At 40.5% G+C, this 16494-nt stretch overlaps 2 protein-coding genes across 3 annotated transcripts; one reads left to right on the forward strand and one right to left on the reverse strand.

The window, feature by feature from the left end:
• Window positions 1-6739: 6739 nt before the first annotated feature.
• On the forward strand, window positions 6740-10283 carry LOC104355632 (14 kDa phosphohistidine phosphatase). The gene is made up of 3 exons (XM_042786383.1): window positions 6740-7126; window positions 7605-7729; window positions 10106-10283. Exons 1-3 carry the CDS (start codon window positions 6997-6999, stop codon window positions 10196-10198), a joined length of 348 nt encoding a protein of 115 aa, XP_042642317.1. The 5' UTR covers window positions 6740-6996; the 3' UTR covers window positions 10199-10283.
• Window positions 10284-14655: 4372 nt separating this feature from the next.
• Window positions 14656-16470, reverse strand: METTL18 (methyltransferase like 18). Of its 2 annotated transcripts, none has more exons than XM_032998706.2 (2): window positions 16428-16470; window positions 14656-16107 (listed from the first exon to the last, which is right to left on the reverse strand). In XM_032998706.2, exon 2 carries the CDS (start codon window positions 15904-15906, stop codon window positions 14857-14859), a length of 1050 nt encoding a protein of 349 aa, XP_032854597.2. In that variant the 5' UTR covers window positions 15907-16107; window positions 16428-16470; the 3' UTR covers window positions 14656-14856. The 2 variants fall into 2 exon arrangements, with proteins under 2 accessions (XP_032854597.2, XP_032854598.2); XM_032998707.2 differs by having other exon boundaries at window positions 16208-16463.
• Between the last annotated feature and the right edge of the window lie 24 nt (window positions 16471-16494).

A 16494-nucleotide genomic window follows, 5' to 3' on the forward strand; every position in this document is an offset into this window, starting at 1 on the left:
GCTAAACCAGCCCACAGACACAAATATTAGTAGATCACCACAAGAAATAATCTACCTTATCCCTTTGATCTATATCCAGAATTTTGCAAGTAAGACTTCATACAATTACAGTCCCCATTCATCTTCTTCATTCTGTTTTTTCCTAGGGAACTGTAATCCCAACACTGTGACTAAGGAAGGACACAGCTTCCCTGCTGGGTACCTCCAGCCCTAAAACCACCTTCAAAATACCCTCATATGTCTGTTCTGTGAATGCAAATGCATGAGTTTATCTTGAAGAAAAGCAGCTGCAGCTGAAAGGCCCTTATACTCAGGATGTCATGAATCCCACATAAATGAACTCCGATCAATTAAACAACTCATTCACACTGTTTGTCTCTACAGACCGCAAAGTAACAGCTGGAAGTCTGGAATCATCACCTACACGGCATGTTTCTGCATGCCCCCAACATATGCTGTAAGGCATGGACTCTAAGGGCAGGGAAGGACAACCAAAGGACAGCAGAGCCCTGAAAAACAAACCTAGCAGGCTGGTTTCACTGACCAGGGGGATTCTAAGGTGGGAAGCATGTGCTCAGTACTTCAAAGACTAATACAAAGTTATCACACAGGCAGGTGATACTTATGGTGATTCAGAAGGAGAGCTAGGAGAATGACACCTCCTGGGAGGAAACTCTAGACTGTTCAACAAGTAGAAATATTCCATGAAATTCCTTCTAAAGAAATACCTTTCCAAATGCCTATTAGAAATTTGTGTTTAAGTCTGGGGAAGAGGAAGCAGCTAGGAAGGCTCATGAAGAGCCCATTACATCCTTTCTAAGTATCAGGAAAGTAAAGAAGGTAATCAGAGGTTTTCTGTACATAAGGGGGTAAGGTTGGTACAAAAAGACAAATGGATACAAACCATCTGTGAGTAAATACAGACTGGAAATAAGGAGGGAGTGTCTAGCCAGCAGAGCAAGGAGGTTATAAAACTGCCTGCTATCAGTAGGAGAACAAAAAACTTAGTTTTCATTCAGATCTTGCTGAATTTCTGGAAGGGATCATATGAGAGCATTATTCACGAAAGCAAGGTATAAAGGACCCAGCAGAGGTCCTTTACACTCCTGCATGCTGGAGGTTGGCTTGGATTCTTAATCTTCAGTGTACAAACCAAGCCTCCAAACTGTCTATACATACACAGATCCAAAAGATGTTAATACCAAGAGATAATGGTATTATCCTGCATTTGTTCTAGCTTCTTTGTCAATCTGAGGAGCTGCTAATCAACAGCTACTGAAGAAAAATCTTAATTCAAAGCCTATTAAAATGAGCGGTCCAAGCAGCAAAGCAGGCCAGTGATCTTTGATGTCCATGATAGTCATAATTTACAACAGTGTATTTCATTTGCACCAGTGTATTAGGCCTTCTACTCAACTCAAGGGTGTACTCTCACTCTGGGATAAACAAAATTTGCAAGTACAACTGAAAGTTAACCCTCATTTTATTTTTGCTTGTGTCAGAGTTACATGCAATGAAAATTACCTACTTCAAAATTATTTTCTTAATATTTTCCTGTAATACAACAATGGGTCACACATACCCTTACATCTTGTGCTCTGCTGTCAAAGAGCTCAATAAAAGGAAAAATTTATAAAGCTGGAATTCAAATTGATTGTTTCCCTTTTCCTGACTGGTAACCTAGACTGGCCTACAGGCCTGAGAGAATCCTGTGAGCAGCTGCAGTGAAGCACGGTGTATATTTAACACATTTACATAATACTAATATTCCTTTTCTAGTCACTTGCAGCTCAGAGACTAAATAGCAAAATAAATATGAGGCAGTTTTGACATTAAAATACTCCTGGCTCACAGGGTTTTTTGCCTATTCTCAAATGAAATGTTACATTTGATCTGGAACTGCAATCTAGTTTCTTCCTTTTAGGATGTTATGCAAGTTAACCAGTATAGTCTGGGCACTGAGAGCAAGCTAGAAATAGCAGGTCTGAGACCTGCACAGTAAATTGATCCTGCGTTTTGACAAGATAAGCCAGTCAGATCTGAACTCTGTGTTTCTGCAGCCAGATGACTTCTGCTACCTGAACTTCTTCAATTACAACTGGCTTTGACATCTCCACATACAGCTGCAGTACAGCCTCACCTCTTCCCTGTCCTTCATTTCAATCCAAATTGATAAGTGACAGTTGTCAATAGTCAATAACAGTTTCTCAAAAATTCCACTCAAGGCCAAATTAGCTTTTAACTACAGATCAGAAAACCTCATAAGCCATCATGCACAAGGGCTAACCCATTTGTGCTTTCAACCCAGGCTTTTTCAGGGATCCTTTCTGTTACTGGGTTACTCAGAAAGGGAAGCCAGTGTGTTTTCTTTGTAACTATCAGTTACTGTGTACTAAACTTTTCCACTTGGTGACTTCAGCTGAAGGCTGTAAAACACAGGACATAACGCAGGGGAAAGGAGTTATCTCAGATATTCAACCTATCTGCATGTTGCAGTGAGAGTCAAAATGTAGTTTAGCTGAACTCCTGAATTCAGCCCAGGAAAGGAGTTCAAATGCTGTGTGTAGTGCTTTGCCTGAATTTTAAAAGTAGGTTCATGACTCAAGTCTGATTGCAAAATAGTTACTGACTATACAGAATTGATCTGGAGAAATGGGGAGAGAAGCTATGAACTTTCTATCCACAAGGATTCTCTTTTGTGAAGACCTAATCTTTACAAGCATGAAAACATTTAAGTGGAAAGTCCCTTTACACATTCATAAGCACACACACCTAAAGGAAAAAAAAACAAAACAAAACAAAACAAAACCCCAAACCAAAGAAAAAAAAAACAACAACAAAAAACCCCAACACAAACCACCTGTTTTTCATTGTTTTTTTAATAATCTTTAGCACTTGAACTTCGTACAATAGCCCATGTTGGAAGGGACCTCAAAAGATCACCTGGTCCAACCTCTCATGCGAAAGGGAGCCTGGATGAGACGATCTAGCACCCTGTCCATTCACATCTGGAGAACCTCTAGTGATTTGCCCTGCTTTATACATATATTGCTTTTCCAGTGATATTTAAAGGGAAGGCTAGTAAGAGACTCAACCTTTCTGCTTTTATGGCAAAGGTTTTAGGAATCCAATAAGCAGATGGGAATCCTACAACAGCCATCTCGGGTATACTCACAGCAAGAAGGAAAAGAGGTCAAATATAAGAAAGGGATATCTGGGCAGAACTTCTCTGGAAATCCTTAGTAAGACACAACACCTGCCTTGCTCTGCTCGCACCTATGCCTCTGGAACTCTTAGGAACCTATCACTTGATGTAACTACAGTATCATATTTGTTTTTTTGCAGACATTCTACACATGTTTTATCTGGACTGCCAATACATAGGAAGAAAATGTAGCTGCATTTATATTACCCACTTATGCTTTGTTCATAACACATTTAAGCTACTTTTTGAGTATTTTTTTTTTTTAGCATACCTTTAGCACATTCTTCTGCTGTTAGGTTCAATACTGGCACATAACTGAATTCCTTAAACTATATTCAGAATCCATATTTGCTGAAAAACTACTATGTAACATACTCACGTAACAAGCCATGTACTTAAAGCCACAGTTTCCAATTTTTTCAGAAGGAAATAATACAAATTGTAGTTTGACATACTGAGTGGTATGAGGCTAGAGAATGTAAAGACTGACAATAAAGTAGCTGTATTTAGTTGTGTCTAGCTACTGCCTACATCTAGTAAACAAACACTCCAGAGCTAATTTTTAAGGGCACTGCATTCACAAGTGGAAACCTCCTCCAAGATTACTGGAAGACCATTCGTCCACCTCAGTAGCCAAAAAAATATGCAACTCTAGGAAAAAGATTAAAAAAGAATGCTCAGTAACCATATACTCATCTTGAAAATACCAATTTTTCTTGGGAGGTAGGGGCACATAATAGGGAAGAAAAATGTTTCTAGAAAGTTACTTTTAAAAGATACAGAGATTGCAGCCTTAATACAACCACAAAGCCCAGTAGAAATGTAGTTAAGTGTGACAAGAAGAATGTATTTGTCCCCTACTAGCAGTTGCCATCACCCAAATATTTCATCCAATACAGAGGAACCCATTCTCTTAGCAAGGACACTCACAGTGTCTCTGTTCTTCACCTGTTTTCATCAAGCCTGTAGGAATGTAGTAAGACTGATATGTCTATCATGATCTCAAATTGAGTTGACATTTATTAACACTTTCAAGAGTTAATAAACAGAAAAAGCACAGTCACAGGACCCTCTTATAAGGGATGCAATAGAGAGCACAAGGCTATTATCTGCTTTATCCCTCTCAAGACACTCAGAGAGTACTTCTTGAAAGTATGACACATATCAGGACATCTCATACCTTTATGAAAATGAACTGGGGTAGCTAAAATTGTTACACCCAGCTATCACAGCATGTCACATGAACCACAGTTTTTGCTGCTTCTTTTTAATCTCTCTGATTGCTGGGATATGCAGAGAAGTTTGACCAAGTTCAGATGCACCAGCTTAACCAGTAACTTGGTTGAGGTATCCCAAATTCAGCCTAACCACACGTTCTGTTATGACAACAGTTCAATCCACTCCAACACTCACTGCAACATTGGCATAACCCAGACTAACATAAGGATAGGTGAATTTTACAAAGCATTGTGGTTTAAACCAATCTGAAGATAGGAAGGGCATAAACAACAATAGTGCAACTTCATAGTCATATGGGTCCAGGCCAAAACCTGCAAAACATTGTGAGAAACAAGCCCCATATGTAACATAGAAGCAGAAAAGGTGCTTGCAACACTTAGCCTTACCATCTAGCTACAACTACTCAAGAAAAATATCCACTATCCGGTCTTGGTTATCATTCCACCAGTTTGCTGTTACCTAATTTGAGATATTTACAGTACTTTTCCTCAGAACAATGTTTCTTAGGATACCACTGCAAAGAGACAATATGTCACCTGGACAAATAAATAAAAAAACAATTTTTCAGAAAACAGTGCCAAACTTACTAACTAAATGGAAAGTCCCTCCATGCAGTTTTATTGGAGGCAGGCTGTCTCTGGTCTGAGACCCCTGTTACCCCATGCCATCCTCTTTGTACCCCTGAGGCCCACAAAGTGACTCACTAACAATTCCTGCTAACAGCAGGGGATTTCTACCTTTGGCCTAAAAGCCAACAGGAAGCTCCTGTACCTCAGCATGGCATAGGAAACTACTTTTGGACAAAGGGGGTAATAGGGAAGACAAAAGCATTAAGGAGAACAGGACAAAGTTCTGCTTTTCTTATTACTAAGTCACAAACTTATCTGCCCAAACTCATGTCAGGTTAAGCCAGATGCTCGATCACCTTGTTGAGGACAAATTCCTTTAAAACGTAGCTTCTGTTTGAGATAAGCCATAAGTATTTCCTTTGCCATCTTTGCCCTTGCTCATCAATGCTACCATTGTTTGTTGCTAGTTCCTTCCATGCATCATAACTGAACTGCAGAAATAAAGTTTTCCACAGATGTGGCCAAACGACAAACTTTTATGTTTAAGGAAATTAAGTATCCTATTCCAGTGAAAAATAAAGAGGCAAGGTTTGTTCAAACAAGCAAGCTCTGTGAAACCTTCTTTATGCTATGGCTCTGATGACATAAATAAGAGCATCAGATATTAGGCCAGATTAGCTGACAAAATAATCAAGGAATAAACTATACTCACAAAACCAATCAGAACAAAAATAGACTTTCTAGATTGTGTAAAAAAAGCTTAAAGAACCAACACTACAATAACCCTAGAAGCCTTTACTACTGAAGTGGCTTAAGCAACCACTTCAACTCCACAGGACTCTCTCAGCCTCATGATCCTAAAGGACACCTCACCCAGACACAGATTCTATCACTTTCTCTGCTTGACTTGGCAAATCCAGAACAGCTGAGATGGTAGACTTGGTTTCTACTTAAAGCCCTTCTCACCTCTTTATCTCCTAAGATATAGTTAATAAGAACTTAGCTTACTTTACTGGAGCTCTGGCTGTTTTCCTTCACAGTGGTTGTGCTACTCTGTGCTCAAAAAGGTAACTAACAATAGCATCTGAAATAACAGACTATTAGAATTTTTTATTAAGGCTCAGGACAGCTAATAAAGTAGTTTAGTAAACAACTTTAGTTGTGAAATAATAAATCACAATAGAAATTCTAATAAAAAATACATTTTTCTTGTTAAGTACCTCTAAATGCTCTATTTAGATGATACGTATTCTTTCTTTACTCTTTAATGCAGTAGAGCTTAGTTTACATAGTGCGCTGTTTTTATATTGTAAAGCTTATAGATGGCGAATTTAATGTCAACAATGATTTACTACTTCTGTGTATTAATAGAATCATTCAGTTGAAAGCAACTGACAGTATAGCACTTAAAAGATGTGGCTACGGTGAAACCCATTTGTGGAGATATTCTAAAACTTTAAAACTTCTAGTGTTTCAAATGTAAGCACTCCCTCTTTTTTGGAGTAAGCACTTGATACAAGGCCACACTCCAACGCTGCAAGGAGACAATTCTTTTCCTTTCAGTAAGTATTATAGACTCACTTTTCAATAAATTGGTGTATCTTATGCATTCTAGACTTCGTGATGAATCTGCGTGGAGCCCGCTCAACTCAAGCGGAATGCGTAAAATAAGGTGAACAGGAGGTAAACTTCTCTCTCTTATTTAATATGTGTAAAGAGCGACCTAGAGATTCTGAGGGCACCGCGCTCTCGCTCTGCCCCTCCCGGGCCCGTTCCCGCCGGTTGCCCGGGGATGGCGGCCGCCCTCCGCAGGGCCCAGCGCGGAGAGCGGCGGCACGGCGGCTCGGACAGGGGCACACGGACAGGGGCACCCCGGGGGCCTCGCTCCGCGCCCCCCGGGGAGAGCCCGGGCCGGGCCCCTCACGCCGAGCGGCGGCTGCCCCGCCCCCGGGGCTTCCCGCGCAGGGCGGCCCGGTCACCGCCATGGCGGCTGTGAGGGACGTGGAGATCGACCCCGAGGGGACGTTCAAGTACATCCTGGTGCGCCTGCAGCGCCCGGGCGGCGAGGAGCGGCGGGACGTCGTCCGCGGCACCAAGGCGGCCGAGTTCCACAGTGGGTAACGGGGCGGGGGGGGGGCGCAGCGCCCGTTAGCGGGGGGTGTGTGTGCCGTCCCCCGGCCGCGTCCCTCAGGGGCCCGAGCGGGTCTGAGGGGGAGTGCCTGGGCTGTGGCGGGTGGCGTCAGCGGGCACAGCGCGGAAGGGCCTGTTTGCCGCCCTCTCCTTGACAGGCGCCTCGCGTGAGTATGAAAAGCAGGTCAGTCTCTCCGTCAGATGCCATTTCCAAACCTGATAAACCCCATTTCGGAGAACGAGATGTGTTCACTAAGTGGAAAAAAAAAAACAAAACAAACCAAAACAAACCTGAAATAGAGCACCTTAACTGCAGCATTTCTGTGTCTGTGAAAGCTCCCTCTCTTGCAGGGTGAGGAAGGGAACGGGAGGAAAATGAGGGGAAAAGAGCTGAAAATAAGAGTTCTGGAGGATTTGATGTCTAGTGTACGTTCTAACGACTAATCATTCTCCTTGTGCAGATCATATATTTGAAAAAGTAAATCCTGAGATGGAAAAGCTCGGATATGAGTGCAAGTGCCTTGGAGGAGGAAAAATTGATCATAATAGCAAGGACAAGAAAATTAGGGTATTTGGTCTCTCTACAGTAAGTGCACCTCTTGTATTCCTTCAAATCCTTTAGTCTCTGTTCTGGGGTTTTTTGTTTTACAGTGTGGTGGCTTTTGGCAATTTGAATCACAATGTAAACATTAACTGGAAAACTTGCCGGGCTCACTTGTGAGATAGATTAGAAAAACACTAGTTTTAAGGGCAGGAGACCAAAGCAAAAATAAATAGGTAACTTCATGTTGAGTAATACCAACATTAAGTCATAATCAAAACTAAAAATGAAGTTAGCGGCCCTTGACTCAGAATCTTGTAGTCTTATTGCTAGAGTAGTAATAACACGTTTGTAGCCACAGTGTCTTTATTCAGTTATTGTGTGATCTTCATTTGCCAATAAACATGTTGCTTGGTAGTGACCAGCTGAATTGTGAATGTTGTTCTGTGTACGTGTTGGGTGAGAAGAGCAGACCCAGTTTAGGTATGAATTTTTAGTAGGTGAAGATGTAGATTCACATAAATGCGTTTTATGGGAATAAAAGTAACTTCCAAGAATATGGAAACTTGAGCATACCTGTTACTGTTCTGTGTAAGTTCAGTTTCTTTACGAAAGATTCAGTGGTAATGATTTCTTGAACTTAGGGAACATGCTATAGTCTGTTTCTGGTGTTGCTCTGATCAAGCATAACTGCTTCTGTAGAAGTAATGAGTAAAAATTCTAGGCTTCTGATGTAGACAAGAAGAAAATAGTTCTATTAAGTTAATTTTTTATAGATAGTGATCGTTACTTCAAATCTGCTTACCTTAGATGAGCAGTGAAGGTTGGGCCTTGAATATGTTAAGGGTTTTTAAATGTTAGTGCTGCTTCTGTTCCAAGATGACTCTTGCCACCTGGAATCATAAGGAAAAAATAACTTTAGGATTTGTATGGGGTGCGAAGGCAGTGTATAATGCTTATTCTACTAATTTCTTGTGTATTTTTTAGATGAGACTTGACACCTGTATTATTCAGCTGCCAGTTTAGTGTTAGAGGCAGTGGTCAAATTGTGCTTTTGTAATGCAGTATCTATGGAAAAATACCTTGTTTCTCTGGGTTCAGTACCTTGACACTTACAGATGAGCACCATCTAAAAGCAGAGTTTTATGACCATGAGGATATCTGTCAGGCAAGAGACCTGGAGGTACAGTAGTTTAATGTTTCAGAGGTTTTATGCTTCTCTTTACTTTGAGATTTGTTGTCAGACTCTAAAACAGAACTATCTTGGTGGTTTATGAAAACCAGAGAAATAGTTATTGACGACTTCCGACGTAGATGCTGTGCTATTACTTGCAAAGCTGGATGGGGTCTTCAAAGCGATTACCAAGGCAAAAGTGATCTGTAGGTCAGTTGCTTTACAACTGACAGCATAAACCTGCAGTATTTCTGACATAACTATATTACCTGCTATTTTTGAAAGTTTGTATTTTATAATGCATCAGTGATTTTTAACCTGTGAAGTTTAAATGCTGGCTTACTTAAACTGTTCCTCTTGGGGCAGTCAGTGATGAGTAAGAGTAAGCATTTTGATAATGTCAGCCTGAGCTCTTTTTTCAGTCTTCCAAGTTAAGTTTCACATGAAATATTACCAGAAGACAAGTAACCTGTAAATCAGAGGATTTTATCAGTAGACTGCATTGTTTTGCAGTAAAGGCTTTTTGAGAGGGAAAAACTTACTTCTAGTTCTGAAATAAGAAATCAAGGTAGTAACTCCAGTCATAGAAGACAATAATGGAAAGGCACCTTCTACCACAAGTGTCTTAAATTTCAGTGAAAGAATAACATTGCAGGGTTAAAAATCACAGGGGTCCTATGACCTTGCCTTAGTTTGGAGGTGCAGTGGTGGAAAAGCACACATGCTTAAAATTATGCCGCTACCATCTATGGAAAGACTGTAAATAAAACATGAAGACTGATTTCTTTAGTGGCTAGAATGGTACTCAAATGTTCACACATGTGGTGGCTTACTCCCTTCAGCTGAGCTAAATCAGATGTTTGTATGCTTATATATTAAAGCGAGTCAATGCAATCTGTTGTTTAAAAGAACATTCAATAATTTTGGTGGCTGAGGGGTTGGGAACATATTAAAACAAACTTTCTGGTGGAGAAATCATGATATGAAAAATGCATCCTCTATTGCCTGAGATTGCTTGACCTCATCTCATTTATTTTCTACAACTTGGCTTGAAGGGAGAATTGGTGAGGACAATAGAAAAATAAAATGTGATACTGCAAGAATAGCTTTCAGAACCTGTATTTGATTTGTATGTGAACTACTTGAAATATCAAATCATAATTGCATAATTTGTGTCAGCAAGAACTGAATGATTCTGTGGGCTTACTTTCTGTACATGTCTAATAAGCATTTGTTCTTTCTTGCAGGGCTATGGAAAAGCAGATCATTCGGTGACTGTAGAGATACTGAAAAAAGTGTATACAGATTATGAAATCACGTGGTCAGATGACAAGAAATAGATCAGCTACTTATAAACACAACAAGCAGTTCAAAACTGGTAACTGTGAGCTGTACTTTGATAAATAAAATTGAATGTGTATTCTATATATGTTACCATAAATCTGAAGTAACTGGACTCAGCTGTAATTTATAACATGGTTAGTAATCCCCAGATATATCTTATTTTTCAGATCATTTGTTTGTGTAGAATCTGTAGTTCTAAGCCTTTTTCCTTTCCTTTTGACATGCCATCTAATTAAGCACTCCCACATCATCTTGCCTCCAGTTTGCTTTCATCTAATCCTGTCTCAATGGTACATGGTAGGACACATCAGGATTTTGCCATTAACTTCAACACCATAGGACCAAACCTGTTCCCTGGTCTTTTGACTGCAGTGTTGTCGGTTTCCTTTATTTTCTATTGCTCGTCAGGATTTTCAGCTTTCTTACCCACATCTACAAAAACTGGAGGGGAGGGTTGACTGTTACGGTTCTTCACCAGTGATCTAAATCTTCAGTTTATTCTGTGGTTTTGAAAATTCAATATTTGTGTTTCACCCAAGTAATGATCAATATCATCTTTGCTCCTGTAAGATCCTTCCCTATAGCAAACTGATGGCAGTGTCAAATTCTGACAATACTTGTTTCTTTTTGATTCCCCTGTGCTTTTTTTTTATTCCCCATGAGTATAATGATGCCTTTTCCTTTTTTTATAGCAATAATTATAGTTAACTACTTCAAAGTAAGACCCAGTATACCTAGGCAGTGTATAAATTACCTTCCAGTACAGGACCTGCTTCCTCCTCTTGTGGCAGGATGTTGCCCTTCAGTTATTTGAAGTTACTTGCTACAATTCTCACTTTTTTTGTGTCTTGTCAGTCTTCCTTTAATGCTGTTGTGGATTTCCGGGGAGCACCTCTTGTTCTTATGCTTACGTTGTTGACTTGCAGCCTTCAAGGGGTATTTCTATATAAATGCTGGTTCTTCCCTTTGCTGTGGTTCCTGCTGCACTTACCCATCAGTATCTGGTGGTACAGAGTGGATTTTTCTTTTCAATGTTCATGTGACTATTAAAGTACAAACTATGAACTTTGAGAGGCTTTAGTCCAGGTTCTGTCCCTCCAAAAAATCCTGTTGTTACTGCCTTATTACACTAATTATTCATCTTATGTCACCCTTCTGTGTCTGTTTGGATTGGTTAGGCACAGAGGAATTTCCTGTTCTTGTCCTCAAACCTTTCAGTCTATTCCTTCTTAGAAGTGTTCTGGGTATCGCCATCCCAGTAATCACCTGGGAGCAGGATCTCTAGAACCTGGTGTTGCGGATCTCTTGGTTGGCACCTGCTTCCCCCCAAATGCAGGCTGGACTTTTCCCTTCACCACCACTATGTGCTTCTGTATCTGCTGTTTGTGCTTCTCTTTACGTTTTTGTACAAAATTCTTCTGGCTGCACCACTCCAAATGCCGTAACATTGCAGATTTGATTTTTCTTAACAAGATTTTGGTTTCAGAATGTGATTAAATGCCTGTGTACCTAGTAACCAAGAATAGCATGCAAGTCAATAATTGGCAAGTTTGGCACTTGCCATGTTGATTTTCCTCATGAGTGTTTTCCCATCAGCTTTAAAATAACTATAATTGGTGCCAGTATACAAAACTTATTTTTTTTTTTTTCATAGCCTCATTTCCCAAAACCAGCAAATAGTCTTCAAGAGGAAGTCATCAGTTAAGGGTAGCGCCTGCTAAAACAAACAAGCTTTTTAATTTAGTTTCCTGAGATGTTTTATGACTGATTTTAATGTTCTTCTCCACAATACTTACGGGAAGGACATAATTTAGCCCAGATTTCTTATTGTGATGACTCTTTAAAAAAGCAAGGGGATGAGGCAAGGAGGGAAAAGGTGATTTGGAATGAGCTGATAAATTGAGTTACCAGCTGACTTCTACATTTGTTTCTTCACACAAGAAATCGGCCCTGATGTAAGGGTTTATGTGTCATTAAAAAAATACTCTTAAGGTCTTCCCAATTCTATTATTTTCTAGTTCAGTGTCATTTGGGGAAATATTAATTTCCCTAGATATTAATTAATATGTACGAATATAGTAAGTGAGTGAAAGATTTTTTTTATTATTATTATTTTTTTTTTTTATTCCAGATCATGGGGAGAAGCAGGCAACTGGTCACTAAGATAGTGATGATCTGGCAAGTAGCTTTAATGTAGATCAGAGAAACTAGTATTACTTGATGTTGAAACAACAGAACAACTGGCCTACAAAACTAAGTGTTGAATTCTGCTTCCTCTCAGCATGTATCTGCAGAATTTTAAAAATACAATGGAACTCATCTGGAATTATGGAAATCCCAATGCTAATTTTGCTGACTTCACCTGAGAAAAAACATCCTTTATTAATTCTCATCTGTAATTCTGAAATGGGAACTTAGTTATACTGTGTGGGGCTTCCTGTTTTGCAGGTGTGTGATCACTCTGTGATTGTAGCTTTAGCAGTCTTCATGTGAAAGTCCTAAAAAAATTATTCTGTATTTGCACAAAAACAGAGCTATCTTTGAGAAATCCAAGAATAAAATGAGGATGCTGAGTGAGGTAGTATATTAAACCCAAGACAGTGAGTTTGATTGTGGAATATTTCCAAGAGGAAGCATTATGGTAGATTAAGTGCCTTCATTTACTCATCAAAAAATACATGATATTCTTGTTCTTGAGCGCTATGACAATGAATATGGCTAACTTTTCTAATTCCTTCAGGTACCGTTTTCTGAAACAGCACTAAACCTAGCAGGTGTAGAACAAGCTATTCAGTCAAGGTGCATAAGCTGTGATTTGTCTTGGAACTGAAGTTTGAAAAATGGCAAGTGGTTGTTATTGTTTCCAACTTCCCAGTTTTGACAAAAAGAAATGTTAACAGTTCTTTATTGATTTGCCAAAGCTTAAACTTTGTGTTTCAATCTGTAGTCAGCGGTTGTCTGTTGTCAGTAAATTTCAGCGTTGGTGCAGAAAAAAAATCCAAAGTGCAGTCACAGCCATGGCACAACTGCCTGCTGCTCTTTTCCTCTCTTATAAAAGAGCAACTCCAGTAGTTTCCAGAACATCTCTGAAATTGTCTACTTGCAACTGGTTTTGAAACAGGCTCTTGTGTAAAGCACAGGAAATCCTCTATGACTATCTTAATAGCAGCATGGTCAAAATAGGAATCTTGCAGTTGATTTTCATAACCTTCGGTGACGGGAACTTAATGTAGTAACTAAAGTGATTTAGGTCATTGCTGTAGGAAGCTCCTTTCCATTCCCTCAGACTATTGTCCTTTCTCCCCTACACTGAGTATCCTTGCATCCAGTTTACTGCAGTGGTTGACTATAAGTTTACCTTTCTGCAAAGGCACCCTGTGAGTTATTGCTGCAGTAAAGCAGTGTGTGATGGTAACAGGTACATCAAAGCTACTGCTTAAGAGTTGTGTAATAGCTTTTTGCCCAGTTAAGACAAACCATGCAATGGATTCTTTTTCTGTGAACTGTTGGTGATACCAAGCACTAGGACCAGGTTTTGTAGTTCTTTAAGTCTGTGTTTTTGGTAAGGTAATTTCTTCAGCAACATCGTCTAGGAGAGGGGAGTGACTTGTACCTAGGCTTTTCTGAATGCTTGCTGCCCTGCCAAACTGCTGAAAAGAGGTGTGAGTGTCTAGCAGTACCCTCAGCAAGTTTTGAAAATGGGTCATAGTTTAGGAGCAGTTTAATTTCTGGAAAAATCTTGTAAAAATTAAAAAAACAAAACCAACCACCAAACCCAACCCAGCACGGCACTCTAGTTAGCAGTCTGCTGTAATTGCAGTTTATCTCCTTTTCCACTTGTCACCTAAAGCTCAGTTCTGTCATCCTCCAGTTCCCTGGATTGCATTTGTAGGTTTATTGGTTGTTTTAAGGAACGTCTCTTGTGTATGATTTTCTTTCAGCTTCTAAAACTGGAATCAGTTTACTAATTTCTAAAAACAGTCTGGCTATTTCCAAGTACTTGCAGAAATTTTCTTAAGAGTGACACATCAGAATCTGAATGTGAAAACTTAGACTACGCTAGTAAATATTCTCTGGTGCACTTTTTCAAAGGTCTAAGTTGTGTGTGTATTACATATGGAAACATTATGGCAATTTGAGAGATGGCTAGCAGAAGTGAAGGCAAATGATAGATACAGTGACATCCCCCTCTGGTGGCAAAGCAGCAGAGCTCCTAGGTGTGCAGGCGATTCTGAAATGGGTTCCTGCAATTAAACCCTCTCCGAGGTGGGAGCCTGACCCTGGGGAACAGCTTCCTGTGCTGCAAGGTCTGGCTCAGGCTGCGCTCAGCAGCCACTCCTGGGACAGACAGTTCTGGCACTGCTGAAAACTAGGGGGGATGTGACACTGGGAACGGTGACTTGCTTCATTTTTAAACAAGTATAAATGACAGTTGGCATAAACAGATGGGGGGTTAAGCAAAACTCAAATTTTCTATGCAAAACCAGAATCAGAAGAGTCCTTCGCTTCTAGTCAGACATCACAATTTGTCAAACATTTCAGTAACAAGCATCCTTCATTTATCAAACCACAATAACTAGGAAAAAAAAAGCAGAGATAAGATGACTGTAACATTTAATCTTTAAGATATTTTTGATGGACCAGTGGTTGAGTTTTAACTGGAATCTTTAAAGGCCATTTCCATAATACATCGCTGCAGTCCTTTATCAATTTTTTTAACTATGCTGGTCCTAAACACCTTTCTCTCTTCAGTGAACTTCTCAAAGAGGTAGATACCACCGCCAACCCCAAAATAATGTGCTTTGCTTGCCAAATACACACGGCCATTTTTATCCAAGAGCTGAGCCAGTGTGTCATGCAAAGCACTGTAGTAGTCAGGATTATAGATGGTCTCAGAAGTGAGAATAATATCGTATTTTGAAAAGGGTTTGTTGCTGCTTAACAGGAGCTGGCTGACCTCAGACCACTCTCCAGAAAAAAATCTGCATTTGGCAAGCACATCGGGTAGGCACTCTGCTTTCTTGGGCCTCTTCAAAGGAGGCTGGCTAACTTTTCTGTCATCTCTACTGCCTTTGTATATAGAGTTAGCCACCACATTAGGCAAGGTTATTTTGTCAATCACCGTGCTGTTGTAGTCCTGAAAATGGACTTTTCCAGCTTTACCCCTTAAAGCAACTATTCCCACCAGTCCAGCCCCACAGCCAAGATCCAACACAGTCTTGTTGGTAAACTGTATTTCAGCTTCAGAAAGGTAGTCGATGAGATCAAAGGTGCATTCCCAGATTTTCAGTCCTCCCTCGTAGACTCCTGGGATGAGATCGGAGTGAGAAGAAACACTTTTGGAGATGATGCCTTCCTCATCGCCACCACCCAAACACATCATTTCCACTACAGACATTTTTATGTAGTACAGGTCTGATTCTGTTTCTATGACTTTATTTTCCAGGACTTTGTTGAGATCATCAGGTACGTCATGCTCCTTGGCAGCTTTAAAGCAGGACTTTCTCTCTGATGGTGTCTCATCTTGGTGCTTAGCAGCACCCGGCCTTGGGCTGGAGTCTGATACAGCATCAGCAGTTTGCTCGCTCTTTCCTGTGGACTCCTGCTTGTGTTTTGGGGAGCCCAGCTGCAAGTCTGTCTTATCAGGAGTTTCTGGTTCATTGTTCTCATTTTCATCAATAAAAAAATTAAATCGAAAAGACATTTTCAGGAATAACGGTTTAAAAAGCCAGCTTAATTTATTACAGCAGAAATAATCATCTAAGAGCAATACTGATAGAAAAAAAAAAATCTTTTTTTCTGCTTTCTTTTTGTAGAGAATGTTTTTATGTAGTTATCGCTGTGGGAGAGAGTGCTTTGCAGGTAGAATATCGGGTGTTTTGCCAGTGAATCAGGTGAATTGCTTCTGGAAATAGAGTAGTTTTACGTATCAGTAAACAAGCAAACAGTCTAAGTATAGCACCCTAATTTTCGTTTAAAAAAAAAATATGAAAACAAAGAGTTACAAGTGACCGCATCTCTCACGTAGCGCAGCTCTATGCAGCGGGACTGCGGTAGCCGCTTATTCCGGTAAAACTCGTGCTCCGGCCTTCGCGTTTCAAGACGCGCAGAGGCTGCGAAGCCCCGGCTGCCGCTCCGTGCCGCCGGCTGCCGCGCTCAGGCGGGATCGGGGGGCCCCGCACCCCCCGGTTGTGCCCGTACGCCCCGGCTGCCGACCCCGCTCACCCTCCGCTTCTCCCACGTGGCGCGGCGGCCCCTTCCGCTTCCTTCCGCGCATGCGCGCCGGCGGGGA

This window comes from Tyto alba, unplaced genomic scaffold (assembly GCF_018691265.1).
Source record: "Tyto alba isolate M040663 unplaced genomic scaffold, T.alba_DEE_v4.0 Super-Scaffold_1000006, whole genome shotgun sequence".
Taxonomy (NCBI): Eukaryota; Metazoa; Chordata; class Aves; order Strigiformes; family Tytonidae; genus Tyto; species Tyto alba.

Excerpts from the sequence above, each read along its gene's own strand:
- LOC104355632 (XM_042786383.1), top strand. The coding sequence starts at position 6,997 with ATGGCGGCTGTGAGGGACGTGGAGATCGACCCCGAGGGGACGTTCAAG. Across the intron at positions 7,127-7,604 it reads CAAGGCGGCCGAGTTCCACA|ATCATATATTTGAAAAAGTA; the intron begins GTGGGTAACGGG and ends CTCCTTGTGCAG. Across the intron at positions 7,730-10,105 it reads GGGTATTTGGTCTCTCTACA|GGCTATGGAAAAGCAGATCA; the intron begins GTAAGTGCACCT and ends TCTTTCTTGCAG.
- METTL18 (XM_032998706.2), bottom strand. The coding sequence starts at position 15,906 with ATGTCTTTTCGATTTAATTTTTTTATTGATGAAAATGAGAACAATGAA.